The sequence below is a fragment of the Eretmochelys imbricata genome, chromosome 6 (assembly GCF_965152235.1).
Source record: "Eretmochelys imbricata isolate rEreImb1 chromosome 6, rEreImb1.hap1, whole genome shotgun sequence".
Taxonomy (NCBI): Eukaryota; Metazoa; Chordata; order Testudines; family Cheloniidae; genus Eretmochelys; species Eretmochelys imbricata.
Window position 1 is genome coordinate 47657272 of NC_135577.1, and position 17998 is coordinate 47675269.

At 40.6% G+C, this 17998-nt stretch overlaps 1 protein-coding gene across 1 annotated transcript in view; it reads right to left on the reverse strand.

Annotated features, from left to right (window-relative positions):
• PRMT3 (protein arginine methyltransferase 3) overlaps positions 1-17998 on the reverse strand; it is a 102673-nt gene that overhangs the window by 6870 nt on the left and 77805 nt on the right. Inside the window, exons 14-15 of the mRNA XM_077818499.1 lie at positions 11668-11718; positions 11383-11470 (exon numbers count right to left, since the gene is read on the reverse strand). Of these exons, the coding sequence (XP_077674625.1) occupies positions 11383-11470; positions 11668-11718 (139 nt within the window). The remainder of the gene's footprint in view (positions 1-11382; positions 11471-11667; positions 11719-17998) is intronic.

Consider the following 17998-nt stretch of genomic DNA (forward strand, 5'->3'; position numbering starts at 1 on the left):
TGTATTATCAATGAGTATGAAAGGTCCCCATATACATATACATACACACACACACACACACACACACAGTGCCAATACTGGAAGTTGCATACTGGGTCAGAGGAATGATCCACCTACTCCAGTATCACATCTCTGAAAGGAGTAAGGGCCAGCTGCTTTAGAGAAAGGAACGGTGCAATAATCTGTACACAGGGTAAACTTCTTTCTATCCCCCATTAATTTTTAAAATTTATACCCAGAAGCACAAGATTTTAGATCCCTTCCAAAGAGGATTTTTAAAAAGTTTTTGCTACTATAACTCAGAATTTAAAAAAGAATGGACGTTTTGAAGAACAACAAGAAAATCCATTAAGTTCTAAGCCTCAGTCATGTCTTTTGGCAATGAGGTCCACAAATTAATCAATCACACTTGTGTGAAAAGGTATTTCTTTGCATCAGTTTTAAAATTTTCTGCCTTTCAGTTTAATTGAATATCCCCTTGTTCTTGCATTATGAGAAAGTAGGACTGGAAGCGTGTATAGCCTTCATTACTGCATACCTTTAGCATGTCTCCTCTTTTTTCATTTCCTCTCCAAAACGCTAAGGCTTGGTCTACACTACAGAGTTAGGTCAACGTAAGGCAGCTTACATCAACCTAACTGTAAGTGTCTGCACTACAGCATTGCTCCAGCTGATGTAAATCGCACACTACTCCGACATAGTAACTCTACCTCTGTGAGAGGCTGTCATAACTATAAAGGGAAGGGTAAACACCTTTAAAATCCTTCCTGGCCAGAGGAAAAGCCTTTTCACCTGTAAAGGGTTAAGAAGCTAGGATAACCTCACTGGCACCTGACAAAAATGACCAATGAGGAGACAAGATACTTTCAAAGCTGGAGGGCGGGGGGAGAACAAAGGGTCTGTCTGTGTGATGCTTTTGCCAGGGACAGAACAGGAATGGAGTCTTAGAATTTAGTAAGTAATCTAGCTAGATACGTGTTAGATTATGATTTCTTTAAATGGCTGACGAAATAAGCTGTGCTGAAAGGAATGGATATTCCTGTCTGTGTCTTTTTGTAACTTAAGGTTTTGCCTGGAGGGATTCTCTGTTTTGAATCTAATTACCCTGTAAGGTATTTACCATCCTGATTTTATAGAGGTGATGCTTTTTACTTCTATTAAAATTCTTCTTTTCAGAAACTGAATGCTTTTTCATTGTCTTTAAGATCCAAGGGTTTGGGTCTGTGGTCACCTATGCAAATTGGTGAGGATTTTTATCAAACCTTCCCCAGGAAGTGGGGTGCAAGGGTTGGGAGGATTTTGCGGGAAAAGATGTTTCCAAACAACTCCTCCCCAGTAACCGGTTAGACGCTTGGTGGTGGTAGCAATAAAGTCCAGGGGCAAAAGGTAAAATAGTTTGTACCTTGGGGAAGTTTTAACCTAAGCTGGTAAAAGTAAGCTTAGGAGGTTTTCATGCAGGTCCCCACATCTGTACCCTAGAGTTCAGAGTGGAGAAGGAACCTTGACAGAGGCTTAGTGCTAAGTCAATGTACTTAGGGCAACGCAGTGTCTGTGTACACACTGCATTACTTACATCGCCTGTTGGCTGTCAGCCTCCCTACCAAGGATCACAGCTGGAGCCCACCTGCCTTGAGGTCGGCAGCCCCAGCTGTCAGCCTGGATTAGGAGGGCTCCAGCTGTCAGTACCCTACAATGCCCCACACAGTTACGTCAGGGGGAAGTGCTCCTGGTGAGGATGTACACCAAAGACAGTTGGGGCGTAGTGTGGACATGAACCACTGCAGTTTTTACTGTGGTGGCTATACGTCGACCTAACTTAAGTTTACCTAATTTTGTAGTGTAGACAAGGCCTAAATCCTTTTACTCCTTCCTCATATGAAAATGTTTCCATGCTTCATTCTGGTCCTCCTCATCTGAACTTCCCTCTATTACTGATGTGGCCTTTTCGAGATTGTGGTAATCCAAAAAACATAGTATTCCAGGTGAGCACATATCATTGCTATAAAAGCTGTTACAAACTGGGAAATTTGTATTTTTTAATGAGTATGGTGCAGACCTGTGTTTATGATGGGTTACTTGCTATGCGGTTAGATCTAAAGGGATTGTTAAAGGAACCAAACAGAAAAGCTAAAACAATGACACAGATAAAGGTCCTTCAGGAAACAATGGGCAAGCTGTTTATTTGGGATTAACCCATGCCTGACTCCAGCGGGGCTAAGACTGGTTTACTCTTCCAAAGGCTAAGCCCAAGATCAATTGGAAGACACCAGATAATTAAAGGACCTTATGCCTAGAAAAGGGTGGGGTGACTGAATGAGAAGCCAGAGACTGCCCAGGAAGTGTCAATTAGAGTTGACAGGCTGGCAAGGAAACAAACAAACTGCAGTAGGGGCAGTTGGCTTCTCACAACCCAGAGATGGCGATAACTGGGATAGCTGAAACATACAAAAGCTCACAAAGAAACATTAAGGGTCACATAAAGGGACACGTGCAAGTAGATCTTTGTTTTTACCCACTGCTCTGCATGCTTTGCACCTTTGACTGCGAAGAGCTACAAAAGGATCTCTCAAAACTGGGTTACTGGGCAACAAAATGGCAGATGAAAGTCAATGTTGATAAACGCAATGTAATGCACACTGGAAAATCCCAACTATACATATAAAATGATGGGGTCTAAACTGGCTGTTATCACTCAAGAAAGATCTTGGGAGTCACTGTGGATAGTTCTCTGAAAACATCCAGTCAATGCGCAGCAGCAGTCAAAAAACCGAACAGAATGTGGGGAATCATTAAGAAAGGGATAGATAATAAGACAGAAAATATCATATTGCCTCTATGTAAATCCATGGTGTGCCCACATCTTGAATACTGCGTGCAGATGTGGTCGCCCCATCTCAAAAAAGATATATTAGACTTGGAAAAGGTTCAGAAAAGGGCAGCAAAAATTATGAGGGATATGGAACAGCTGCTATATGAGGAGAGATTAATAAGACTGGGACTTTTCATCTTGGAAAAGAGACAAGTAAGAGGGGATTTGATAGAGGTCTATAAAATCATGACTGGTGTGAAGAAAGTAAATAAGAAAGTGTTATTTACTCCTCTACATAACACAAGAACTAGGGACCACAAAATGAAAATTAATAGGCAGCAGGCTTAAAACAAACAAAAGGAAGTATTTCTTCATACAATGCACAGTCAACCCGTGGAACTCCTTGCCACAGGATGTTGTGAAGGCCATGGCTATAACAGGGTTCAAAAAAGAACTGGATAAATTCATGGATAGATCCATCAATGGCTATTAGCCAGGATGGGCAGGGATGGTGTCCCTAGCCTCTGTTTTCCAGAATACTGGGCTAGATGGACCTTTGTTCTGACCCAATATGGCCGTTCTTATGGGTGAATAAGGGCAGGTCTCCATTTAAAACTGTTGCCACGCTGTAGTAAAGACACTACTACACAGGTGAGAAGCTCTCCTGTCGGCATACTTAATCCACCTTCGTGAGAGGTGGCAGCTATGTAAACGGGACACGCCCTCCTGTCGACACTGTGCTGTCTGAACCAGGGGTTAAGTCGGTATAACTGTATCGTTTAGGGGTATGGATTTTTCGCACCCCATAGCGACATATTTATATCAATATAAGACCAAGAATTGCTGTGTGTCCTCTGAATGGGTGTTACAAATCTGAAGCCATGAACTTCTGTCATTTCCTTCATTAAAGATTTAGAGCATTGGCATTAGGAGGGATTTCACTGGAACCATTTCTAGTAGGGTTCCTACAAATCGCAGTGGACAGTTGCCCAAGTGGTACGATAACTTATGGTGAAATGTAAATGCTACTAACAGGTGGTGACTAGTATTCATTCTCTGTCTCATCCTAAAAAGCTGTATGAAAGAGTTTTCCAAGTAGTGGTTATATTCGCATTCACAGGTGTGCAAAGATGCCTTAACAGCAGATTACCATGGAGCTGACGCCAGCGTAAAAATCACATTCCAACTCAAAGGAGCTGTATCTATCTTCGTTTATTTTCAGTAACTGGGATATATTTTCATATGTAAAAACACTAGAGCATGCATCCAGTTTCTGAATTTAAATATGGAAAAAAGATTCCCCCCCCCCCACACTTTAGTAACAAAAACCACCAGGCTCTTCAATATCTGGGGAACGCGTTTTTAGACCCTTTTGGTTTTAGGAAGTAACTTGAGCAAAGCCTTCTTTTATTCCCTTCTTTTGAAAGTATAGTTTACGGACAGGTGGAAATTCAAAGAGCAGGCTACTCTCCCATCCCACCACAAGGCAAACTGCACCCCTTTCTCCAATCCTCATGACCCAACAGCAAGTGATTAATGACTTATGAAAAGACAGTGAATGTAATCTGCTTCAACAGGAAAATCATCTGGGACAGAGACAGACAACAGTTGCAAAATTTAGATTCTATCAAGATCCAAAACAATTTATTTTTTGTAGAACTGGGCTTCATATCCAAGGTCTTATAATGAACTGGGTATAAACCTCAAATGAGCACTATTGCTTAGAAAAGTTGGCTCGAAAACTGGTCCCTTAAACCAGTGGTTCTCAACCTTTTTGGGCTCAGGACCCATTCGTAAATGTTTATGGCCTCTTGCAATCTGGGGGTAGAGGCCCTGGGCTGGTTTCTGTTGGATCCTGTCTTCTGGGTGTGAAGGGCTGGGTCCTGCCTGCCACTCACCGCACAGTGTCAGCTCCTGCAGTTCCTGGTGCTGCAGGGCTGGCTAGGCTTGGCTTTCTGCTCTGGGAGTTGCAACCTCCAGGGTTGAAGTGCTGCACAGGTTTGGCTCAACTTCCCGAACTGGATCAAATCTGAGAGTGGAGTTGTGACCTGGCTCATGGGGTTTCAGTGCCACTCACTCAAATTTGGCCTACCCAGACTCCCATCATCCTGACAGCTGGACTAAACCTGAGTAGCACTGGGACTCCAGAGGCTGCCGTTCCAGGAGCAGGGAGGTGAGCCCAGCCAGCCCCGTGGGACAGGGGCCACAGGAGCCGCCACATGACCCTTTGAAACATTCTGGCAACCCCAATTTTGGGTCCTGACCCATGGGTTGAGAAACTCTGTCTTAAACCCTCCATCTCATCTGAGGACACCCCTCACCTCAAAAGGCCACCCATGGAAGGATAAGAAATCCTCCAAAGGATTGTTTGCCTTAAACTTAGTAACTTCTATTTATTCCTTCCACACTACTAAGCCTCCCATTTATCTTTTATTAGATTCTAAACATTTGCAGCCACAGCCACCCACCCCACTATCTCTTCCTAGTTTGGTAACTTCTGTGGCTATCATCACTAGCTTATGAACACCAAAGAGCAGCCTCACTTCAGTGATCCCTATTGCTGACATAAAACTGAACTCATGAGGCCATGTATTTAAAGGGATTTGTTAGTATTCTAGAATTCTGCTTTCGTGTCCGGAGGCTCATGACCACATCCTCATGAAGATTTTGCAGGTGGAGCAATTACGGATTTCCTCAAGTCAGACCACGTACTGCTGTACCTCTGCATCAGAAGCATTTTACAACTGCATTGTGGGGATGGAAAGCAATGATCAGCTACTGGGATGTTTTATGCTCAGATAGCATGGTGGTGTAAACTAGATACTTACAGTGAGATTTTGTAAACAGACAGGCCAAGGAAGGGGTAAGAGGGTAAGCTGGTTTTATGACAACTTTATGCCCTGCCATTTCTGAGCAGGTGCAAGGGTCACTGCAGCCCAGTTAGCCCTGGGTCGCTGCCTAAATTACACCTGTCCCCACTTGCCCTACTTTGCGCCCACTTGCATATGCTCAGCAATGCTGCTTGGAATACACCTGCAGAGCTATGTGCTGCAGCCCCGCCCTCTCCTACCCCAACATGCCCCCCTACATTGGAGTTTTCGACAGGGGAGCATAAACAGTGGAACACAAAGCCTATGGGCAGGGTAAATTCTCCACTAGCCAGATCTGGGGCTCTAACATCCGTTTTTCATCTCAGCAGCACAAAAACGGCAACAGCAAGGAGAAAACCTCTTCCTTAGTGCTTGAAGTAGTAGGTTACAGAGATTCCTGAAAAATCTTGAGAGCAGGTTTTTAATGTCTGGTACTGCAAGATATGTCTTAACATAATATGAAAGATACAGAGTCTTCCCCAGGGCAGGTAACTTCACGTGATCTTAAAGGAATGAAAACCAATACAAAGAGGCTGAGTATCAGCCGTTTCATTGGCCTGGTCCCCTTTGACCGGAAAGGTCAGGCAGCAAGGAAAACTAGGTTTAAAAAGGGTGAGATGTCACCACTTTGCTGATCAGTGAACAACTGCCAATGGTGACAGGGTTACAACAGAGAATTTAATTGCAATGGTAGATAGGCAGAATAGGAATTAGAATCTCATTTAAGAACATAAGTCCTCCAATAACTGAATGTGGAATGTAGAAGTATTTCAGGTTAAAAATCAAAGCATCAAGATATAGTAATTGTGCCGAAGCCAATTTCCTACAATTTAACAAACCTGAGGAAAGAAAATTAACATTTTAAAGTTTGCTAGCTTACAAATGGCTACCTAATTATGGTGGAAACGGAGAAGGAGTAAAAAGATAACCAAGAATTTTATAGGGTTTAGTTGTACGAGTCCTATTTCAGCTTTGCTGTGCTCAACCTTTTTGGCATTGTGGAAAACCAACAATATCAAGGTTTTATTTCTACCTCAAGGCAATAACAAGAACATAAAACAGCGATGTGCTGTTTTATTGCTAATGGAGTTTGTTTGCATGCAGATTTTCTGTTTCAATTTAATGCATTGTTATAGGGGCAGGGAAAAAATCAACATAGAAACTATTAAGGTTATTTTTGGAAGCATTAAATTTATTTACCATATGTCTGGACCTAAATCAAACTCATGAACCCATGATCCTCTCTTTATAATCTTTTGTTTGGAGAAATTTAATAAAAATGTTTAACAGGGTGGAAAACAGCAGATGGAAAAACCAAGAAACAAATGCAGTTTACCTCCCTAACAATCCAAATAGATATAAAGTATCCATTTTGTTTTGCTTTGTTTTTTAAAAGAATTTTCAAGCTTTCTAAGGGTGGCTATCTGAAGCCTGACTGGCATATGTAGGGAGTTCACACAGCACCTTTGCAATGTCCTTCAAAATGGAAAAAGATGTGTCTTGCCAATAAAATGTCAGTTGGCTTCTCCCTCTAGTTTCATTCATTTTGCTGCATTGTTAATTATTAAAAACAAATCCAGCATGCTGACAGCACTCTTAATTCATTGTTCATCACCTTCAAGTCTCAGATCATGCCCAGTAAGGAAAAAGTACAAAAGTTACCTTTCAGATTTAATCAGTAGCAAGAGCTTCCTTCTACAGGGTTAAAACATCACATTTCTTGGTTTACTCCATAGTTCTGGCTTAAGTTGATGGTTACAGATGACTTCACACGGTTATCATGATGACTAATTTCTATTAACTTGGTTTCAAGAACTCCGGACCCATACTGAATCTTTTCCCTCTCTGATTTCCCCACAAACATAATTCTCTCCAGCCTTTCCCATCCAGGTGTGGGGGTTTTTGTTGTTTTGTTTTTTTTAAAATTTAAAACAGTCTAGTTGTATTTGGTATTATCAGCATTAACGTAAAAAAGAATATGCATACATTTGTTCGCTCTAAAAGAAAAATACACAGATGTATAATTTGAGAATACAAACTGGCATGATACCAGAGGAAGGACTGAACTAGCTCATTCTGCAGAGCTGAATAGTCATGCTTTGGCATAATGCAGCCCTTTTCCTGTTAAGGTAATATGCAATAGACTCCAGCAGCCATAAGCATTGCAGACAGTATATCTAATAGTATAACGAATGCTTTACTATCACTTCATGCAACTCAATTAAAACAAAAAGGAGCTTTTGTGTATTTGATAACTGGAGAATGAGGATTTAATTATTGACGCCAATTTTAATAATATTTTACTTAGACTAAAAAAGGTGGACAAGAATAACTTGAGTTTTGGCAAACTAATTATAAAACCTGCTTTCAGAGTCACTATAATGTAGACATCCCCAAACTGTGAGGCACGCCACACTAGGGGGTGTGTGGAGGAATGTTTGGGGGCCTGGCTCTGCTCCTGGCCCCGCCCCTCCCCCAGCTGTGGCCCCAGCCTCGGCCCCTGTCTGTGTCTCCTTCTCTCCTCTGGAGCCATGGTGGCACTCTAGTCCTGGAGTGGTGGGTAGGGGGCGGAATGGGGCTGAAACATTTGGGGACCATTGCTATAAGGAATAACATTATTTACTTGTTCTGTAACTGTCATAACATCTTTCAAGCCCTTACCAAATAAAATATAGAAAGCAAGTGTCACCAAGGGTACATAATTTATCATTTAGAACAAATAGGGAACAAGTAGGTCTACCTTCCCACTAGCTGCAGAATTTTGAACCACTCAATGAACCAAAAGGAAGGAACAGAACTCAACACTAATATTAAAGTCTTTAACCATCTTCCTAAAGTCCTAGAACTTAAGCATCTCCCTGAAATCCTCTGAAAGGTCACATCTGGAATCAGGGAGATGACATCTCTGGTATGGAACTGATAAGACTATGCCTGACAGGGTATGGGCAGCTGCCTTTGAAAAGCATGCAGCAATTGGGAGGCTCTTCAATCTATTCAATGCTGACATTACCTTTTCCCCTTTCTCCAATTTTGTATTGTTTAACGCTTGTATTTGGCCACCATTATGCCCACAGCTGTACAAGACTCAGACTGGTTTAAACCTAGAGTCATACCTATTCACTAGATATTTCCAAAGCCTACTAGGAGCACTGATAATTCCACCATTATCAACATTTTTGCTGAGTACTGGAATGTTTGAAAGAAAGGATACAATTCTTGTCCAAGGAATGTAGACATTTGTTAGATAAACACAGTTAAAAACCCACTGGATGACCAGGAGAGGATAAAGTCGCCAAATAAACCACATTTGCACTATCTGATCTTTTATACTTATTTCTTCAGTGCATTGTCATTGAGAGGATCCATTAAAAAAAAAACCAAAAACAACGTTTTGATCTAAATGCTGAGAGTGGGCTCACCTATCACAGCAGGTGAAAAGAATGTATGGAAAATGGCACCGAAGAGGAGCTAGAGCTATTGGTCTGTGAGGAGCATAAGCACTGGGAGAAGTAGAAGACAGAAACGAGAGCGGAGAAATAGGAAGGAGTGTAGCTGTGCAGAGACAAGCATGAGAAACTGATGTCTGACAAAGGGAGAGCGAAAGCCAGTGAAGGGAACCAACCGAGTCAAAGTGGCAAGAGGAAGAATTAAGCAGCAGCATTGAGAAAGGACTGAAAGAATGGAGGTGAAAAGGAAGTTGTGGTAGGTTAGCTGAAAGGTTACTGAACCCTAGGGTTCTAGAGATAGGTATGCAGCAAAACGATTTTTGGAGATTAATGGAGGAACCTAAGTAGTTATAATGGTAAGAATACGAAAATGAGAATTAGGAGGACTATGAACAGTTAGATCCCAACTGCTGGAGCATCAATATGCTCTCAGGTAAGCTGCAAACATACTGGGCACTTGCACTGTGATTTCTGCCTTTAAAACACTGCACAAACATTAAGTATCAAAGTAGCAGAACGAGTCCTTGTGCTTGAACATTAGTATTAACAGTCTTTACTCCTGTAGAAAGTAGGATTGCCGATTACTGCAAAGCATGTGTTTACCTGAAGCTGGTACTACTTCACTGAGGATGCAGGGGGAGAAAATGGCACCCAGCTAGGGAAACCCTCCCACCTGTAGAGGCCTTTCTCTGGGGCACTAGGACCTATGTGGCCTTTGGGAAAGAAATCGGATGGAGGAGCCAGACAGAGACTGACACAAGGAGGAGCAGATGCAGAAGCAGTTTAAGCAGGCAACGGACTCTATCATCAAAGCATTTTCTACTTTCAAGTTTAAAGTAGGCATTCTCTGCCTGGAACTAATTGGCTGTTGGCGCCCTCCCTCAAACTCTTCACCTCAGCCTTACCTCACACCGGCGGTCATGCCCTACGCTGCTTTCTCTCCACACTCTTCTTTCTGGCCTGTCTCTTCCCTTGTTTTTCAGTTTAGACTATTACCTAACTAAACATAATTCCCTCAGTCATGGAACAAAATGGTTGCAGCCATCGCATATTCACTCTTCTTGTTCTATTCCTTCCCCCCCCCTATATTTATCTGTCTGGTGTGGAGCAGGGAACACATATTACTCTGCTTTTATACAGTGACTAGCACATTCTTGGTCCCATTCTTGCTTGATCCCTAGGCACTACTAGTATACAAACAGTCTTCATGATGACTGAATGTGAGGGTATAAGTATTCTTAATTCACAAGATGGTGATGGCAACTTCAGTTCAGACTTATAGCTCAGTAAAAATTATTTTGACTACTTTGGCTGTAAAACTCTTAAAAAAAAAAAGATTGATACCACCAACAACAAAAGGGAGAAGTTTGTCCCAGTGGACTGGGCATAAGAAGAGCAGCCAGGAGTTCCTGAATCCTAATCCTAGATCTCCCACAGATTAACATTGTGCCTTTAGGCAATTCACTTGTGCCTCAGTTCCCCTCGCTGTAAAATGGGGGGTAATATTAAACTACTTAGCCACAGATGTTTTTCAAGATTAATATCTGTACAATGTTTCAAGATATACCAAAATACTACTTTAATATTTTCATTAGTACTATTTAATTCCAATGTTCTCAGATGAAATTTTACTTTAGAGTTTTGTTCCATCCCGATAGATAGCAAAAGATGCTGGGCTAGATCCACAAAAGGACTTAGGCATTGCGACACTCATAATTTAAGAGCAACAGCAAAACATGTAGCCACTGATTTGATATATTAATTTAAGCATACTTTTGCAGTGGCATTCAATAAAACTATACATAATTTGACAATTTATTTAAATTTAAACAATTTAAATAAATTTAAACAATTGGGAATTTAAACAAATGGGTTCAACTGTCACATTTTAAAAAACATTTATAAGATTGATAAACACTCAACACAAAATACTGCAATAAAGCTAGTTTTATATTACTCTGCTACAGAAAAGAAAAAACAAACAAAATCTGTAGCTGTTGAAATATGGGCAATTTTTTTAAAAAACAAAGCCAGACTACAGTTATAGAAGCAGAATAAAAACATGAATAGATACATTTTCTAGTTCCCTGCTTATTGTAAAAAGGAACTTCCAAATGATCATTTTCAAAAACTGGTATCACCATTAAAAGAGTTTTCAGATATAATTTAACAGTCACCTGTAACATATAGATAGCACTGTCACATCAAAAGCTATATTACGTTGAAAAAAAGAAGAAAAGAAAAGAAAAAAGCATACCTGTTTTTACAGAAATAGGGTTCTCCAGAAGAAACACTGTTTGTTTCCAGTGTGTTTTGGTACACCGGGGACCCGTCGAGAACATGACCTGAATTGACAGAGTTCAAAAATCTGATGAAGTACAACATTTTTAATATCATGCTACATTAATCTATTACACAAAACACACTTCAAATGCTTGCAACAGCAAAATAGGCTTGCTCTCAAACACCTTGAGGCGACAAACTGAAAAAGTACAATACATTTGACATAATTAATTTTGAACATACAACCCCCAGTACTCACACTGTTGTGGCAGTTCCTCTCAAAAAATATATCGAAGTAGCCAGCAACCGCCTATAATAAAAGGAAAAAACAAATATGAACAGGGAATATTAAGTACAATAATAGTGACACCCATTATTCTGTACATTTTCTATGAGCACAATATTCTTTTTTTAAGCAGAAAAGGTAATTTCTTCCCTTACATAGATCATTTCCATTTTTCTTCAGGGGTAATTCAGATATTCACAGTATTTGAACTTTACTGGAAAGCCTATAATGCAGAATAGATGGAGACAATTCTTGAATTAATTCATAGACTTATATTTCTATTGCTTCCAAGCATACCATAAACTTTGTTTTACAACTGAAGTGACGAGTCACTTCAGTCTAAACAAGAAGTCTGTACTTTCAGAAAAAAACAGACATATTATTGACAGACTCTCTTAAGCAAAAAGAACGAGGAGTACTTGTGGCACCTTAGAGACTAACAAATTTATTTGAGCATAAGCTTTTGTGGGCTAAAGCCCACTTCATCAGATGCATAGAGTGGAAAATACAGTAGCAAGATTATATAAAAATATAAATACACATACACACACACACACACAATGAAAAAATGGGGGTTGCCATACCGACTCTTAACGAGACCAAACAATTAAGATGGGCTATTATCAGCAGGAAAAAAAAAACTTTTGTAGTGATAATCAGGATGGCCTATTTCAAACAGTTGACAAGAAGGTGTGAGTAACAGTAGGGGGAAAATTAGCATGGGGAAATAGTTTTTAGTTAGTGTAATGACTCAACCACTCCCAGTCTTTATTCAAGCCTAATTTAATATTACAACAGTAATTTCTTTAGGTACACACACATAAATGGGTAAATCCAGCTCTCTCTTCTGTGGCTGCTATAACATGCATCTATGGTGCAATTATACACAAAGAGGGGCTGTGGATAGGGTGTTTCTCCTTCTCTTCCTCCCTCCACCTGAATGACATGGAGCCTATTCTACACACGCTCCCTGTCCATGGAGGGCAGGGCAGAGCCAGCACAGGGTCTCTCATCTCCTATCACATACAGCGGTAAGGAAAAGGAGTTTCTGAAGTGTCCCACATGGACTACTTCAGCAGCTAGTGTCTATGCAGTGGCTCCACAGCTGCTCACTGTACCCCAGCAGGAAGAACACCATGAAACTCTCCTCCCCAAAAAAGGGCAGTGGAGAGGGTCGTCAAAGCTGCCTAGAGTGGCTGTGTGGGGGACAGCTAATCAGGGCCCAGCAGCCTAGTATAAGAAGAGCTGCTGGGCCAGAAGGAGTTCAGTTCCTTGCTAAGCATGGATGGTATGTGGCTGGCTGACGGAGCTACAGAACCCTGGACGGGGCAGCACTGACAGAAGCCGGGGAGAGCGAGAAGGAGCCCTGAGCTGGTTGCTGGGACTCCATTAGGACAAGGCCCTGAGGTAAGGGTGAAGATGGCATCGGGCTGTGGGGAAGTGGCCCAGGGAATTATGTTTGGCATAGTTAAAGGGATACAGCAGATGACTGCTATTTACAGGGTCTCTGGGCTGGGATCCCTCCCACCCCCCAGCGGCTAGTGGCCTGGACATCGAGGCACCCCAGAGGGGGAACTGCACTATAGTGGCCCAGCTGGAGAGCTGGAGCCAGGAAGCCGAAGAGGGCGAAGACATTGTCTCCAGGAAGGGAGCCCTGGGGCACTGCTCTATCCCAGAGCAGGGATACTCAGAGAGCGAGAGCACAGGCACATGCACTCGGCCAAGGGGGAGGTCACGAGAGGTGAGTGCACCCCGTTACAATACCCAATTTAAAAAACTACATCAAGATTTGACCTTAAAGGAGGACTTTCCACAGAAAAAGAAGAACAAACATTTACACCAAAAGCAGCTTAAGAGACCAGTAATTTTTTTTCTTTAAAAATTAAAGTGTCTTGCTTTCACAGAGGAAAAAGAGTTCAAGAAGCCTCAGTGATCCAAAGGGAAAAGTAAACCCATCCCCATAAAGAGGAGGCTGCTAAAAAATGATGGACAATGTAATGCACCTTCCACCCCCCTCCTCCCAGACTTGTTTCCCATCATCTTCTATTAAGAAAGTAATGTAAAAATGCTTGACAAATGTGTCCTGAAGGCAGGCTATAGATACGCAGTCCAAGAGTCAGCCTCAGAAACAAGATGCTGAGACCTATAAAGAGTCTATTGTGTAAGATTGTCAGGCTGGCAGCTGGGGAATCTCCACCCACTAAGATATCGAATAGAGATTTCCCTCATGTCTCTTCTGGTACATTCAAGCAGGACTCCACATGAAGGCTAGTTCATTGTTTCAAATCACATTCCTCCCTAGTGCAACTAACTTGCTTTTGTTATAAATATTTGTGTCTGAAAGAAGTTTCCTACTCACAGCCCAGCATTTTACCTTTTACTTAATGTCTAGTTAGAATACCAGTCTCTTGCTATGAAAGTGATTACATAAATCATAAATCAAGCATTATGCTTTCAGTACTGACTCAAAGAAATTGGCTGTGTAGAAGAACACAGTTAAGTATCTTCTAGAAGACAAAACATGTGACTGGTAGAAATGGGTATCATGTACGTGAAATATTTCATCACTGCGCAATCTCATGTTTCCCCTCTCCAGACTAAAACTTGAACAGACCAGGTAATAAATGGAGAATATGGCATCTCTTAAGATGGATCCATCTACGTCTAGCCATCTTATTTGATTTTCAACTAATGGCAGTCTAGAAATTCTTGGAGAGCTTTAAGCTCCCATTTGGGCAAATATTCCTCTTGGAAGGGAAACCACATCAAGGAGACACACTGTCAATGACTCCCTTCAGGAGCTATACATGCCAGCCTCTCAAAGCAGTGATTGTTCAGTTTCTCAAGGGCCATCACTCCATGTTGAGAATCGCAGCTAAATTATAGGCTGGTCTCTAATTGATCTTTTCCTTGGAAGATCCACAATGTTTTGTCAAGGCCTGGAGTCTTCAGATTATCTTGACCTCTGTCAAACTGCTTTTGTTAATCCACAATCTCTTTAGAATGGACAAAGGTCTACTGAGTCATGCAAATTCTTTCTGGACTACTAGACAGATACTACTGATGATGAGGTATTGTTGACATGCCTGTGGAACAGGACAGAGATACGGCACTATCATTTTCTCTGAGGTGTTATTCATTTCTCTGGAAGCCTCACAGTGCAGAGCCCAAGAGGCTTCTATTATCAATCTTCTTCAGTGTCCCTTTAAATACTGAGAACAAATGACTTTTGCTACCTTTAAGTACGCATAAACTTATATTAACACAACCAAACTGACAAAGTGAAAACACCAGAAAAAAAATCTAAGTTGAGTTGCACACATTCTGCCATATATTTCACTTTATAGCAGTCTCAGATGATGACCCAGCATGCTGATCATTTTAAGAACACTTTCAAAGCAGATTTGACAAAAAGCAAAGAAGGCACCAATGTGAGATTTCTAAAGATAGCTACAGCACTTGACCCAAGATTTAAGAATCTGAAGTGCCTTCCAAAATCTGAGAGGGATGGGGTATGGAGCATGCTTTCGGCAGTCTTAAAAGAGCAACACTCCGATGAGGAAACTACAGAGCCTGAACCACCAAAAAAGAAAATCAGCCTTTTGCTGGTGACATCTGACTCAGATGATGAAAATGAACATGTGTCGGTCCACACTGCTTTGGATCTTTATCAAGCAGAACCTATCATCAGCATGGACGCATATCCTCTGGAATGGTGGCTTAAACATGAAGGGACATATGAATCTTGAGCGTTTCTGGCATGTAAATATCTTGTTGTAATTGAAATTAATATACTTGAAAATGTAGAAAACATCCAAAAATATTTAAATAAATGGTATTCTATTATTAACAGTGTGATTAATTGCAATTAATTTTTTTAATCGCTTGACAACCCTAATTTCTGTCAATCCCAGGTTTAATAACAGCTTGTTTTTAGAAAAATACTGTCAACTGGCCAAATAAGTCACTTAGCTAGTGACTATGAGAATCACCTATCCATGAACTTTGTTTTCCTAAAGTAGGACACATCTTTTTCCTTTTAGGACGTCTTCATTGAATAGAATTTTAATACATTTTAAAAGATCAATAAATCAAAACATATTAGCATATTAACACATGTTAAATATGCCAAGAGAAACAGTATGAATTGTTAAGCGAGTTTTCATAATAACCTTCTGTTGAGACTACAAAACCATTGATGTAGGAAGCATATGTTGACTGCCATGAAGCAAGACTCAACATGACCGGCAGTATAATTGATTTCTGACACTCAAACAGAAGTCACCCAAGTATGATTCGGGAGATGCTACAGTTGCTTAGTTGAGTCCATAAATGAAGATCATAACACAGTGGTGAGATACTCCTTATACTCCAACAGTTAGCTATGTTTTCCCACTGTTGATTTCCTTTTTTATCCTTTCCTTCACCACTGAGCCATACACACAGTAACATTCAGAACGACGTTTGCCTCTTTTTATTACTTATGCAATAAAATCAGACTCACTAAACTCAGTTAATATAACTAATTACTTTTAATTCTGAAAGCTGCATTACTGAAATCATGCCAAGACTACAAAATCATTCAGTGGAGTAGACTCCCAACTGGAATGTAAGTCTTAGTTACTGAAAACACTATTTAACAGTTTAACACTGATCTAAATGAACACTGAACAAGAACTCCCTGCACTTATAACATGTTCTCAGACTGACATTTAATCTCCTGTCTACAGGACATAAAATAAAGGTATTTACTAACATATTCCTAAAAGGCTCAGAACACAAAGCCTACTCTTAAAATCTATTTAATTGATAGAACAGACGTTGCTAAATGTTCAAACATTTTAGGCAACCCTTCAAAACAATTAAGCACAAACTTGCAAAGATCAAAATCCTTATGAACAATGATGTACAATTTAAGTTCTAAAACCAAAAGCATTGTTCCAACCTTAGTAGCATATATGCCAAGTATTATAATTTTTTATAAATAAGAACACAATATTCATTTTCTCAGGCTCTTTCCAGAACAGTTTTCCCTCTCACAATATATTTCTAAGAACTTAAAAAAAAAAATAAAGTGCGTGTCCACATGTTTTCCTCAGGTTTCCCCACTTACAGCTTTTTAACAGCTAGCAGGTAAGGTTGAGATTTTGAAAAAGACCCCTCTCCCTTGAAATATACAACTTTCTGTGCTGTTACATAAATACTGAAGGCCTGTTGTGTTCTATTGAGAACTACAGTCACAAATAAATCAGTGTAATTATCCAAGTTGCCCAAAACCTTTCCCCATCTTATTAGCAGGTCAAAGAATGTATGTTGGATGAAATCACCAAATCAGAATTGGGCGTTGGCCCCAAAACAGCTACAGGAAGAAAACCAACATTGTCCTAATTTTATGCATATAATTTTCATCTAGAGGTTATCAGCCACTAGTAGGAGTTGACAGATTCTGTAACCACGGCAGCAATGTTATTTAACATTATATACCAGATATCTGAAAAAAAACAAGAGGATTAGAGATGTAGGTTAGGATTCTCATCTGCAGTATTTGTATCAATAAAGTGCAGTTACATACAGGAGATTGGACCATGTAAAATTGGCACTTTCTAATTCAACTATCTGCTTACAGTCTATTTCCAAGTCACACCCGCTCCATTTTTCTGACAGAGGGCCAGGTTGTGTGCAGTTCCCACTGACTTTGATGGAAAGCTACCTGGATGACAGAAATAAAAGTTTCTGATCTCATGTTGAGTCTTTAGTGCTGGAGGATAGGGTGCACACTTGTCACTAAGCAGATTTTACATGAAAACTACTAATGCCCTAATTCTCTGCTCAATGCCAAGCATGAAGTAGCTGAGCATTGCACAGATGGGCAGAAAGGATAAGTGTGATGGACACATCTTGGCAAGCTGGTAGAGCTACTTCAGAGGCTCAGCCCAATAACTAAAACAGCAACTGCTGGACACTGGAGGAGCAGCAGATCCTCTGACTGTCCTTCCCACTCATACTCAGTCACCCCATTCAGGTTGCCACAGGGTCAGTCTTCAACAGAGCTGCTGCCAGGGGAGCAGAAGCAGAATTTGTGCCAAAGAAGATAAAAATAGTAATTCCCAAATCACTTTTACTGTTCATTTTCTAGCTCTTAGTTTTTAAAACAGTTCAGAGACTAGCTATAAACAGGTGAACGTTATCTAACAAGGTTGGGAAAAAGCTGAGGTAATCAAACAGTAACAGTCCTCCACTCTTTTGTCAAATATTTCTAGCTAATTTCTTCTGTTGCAATTTTACTACCTTGTTACTTCACCTT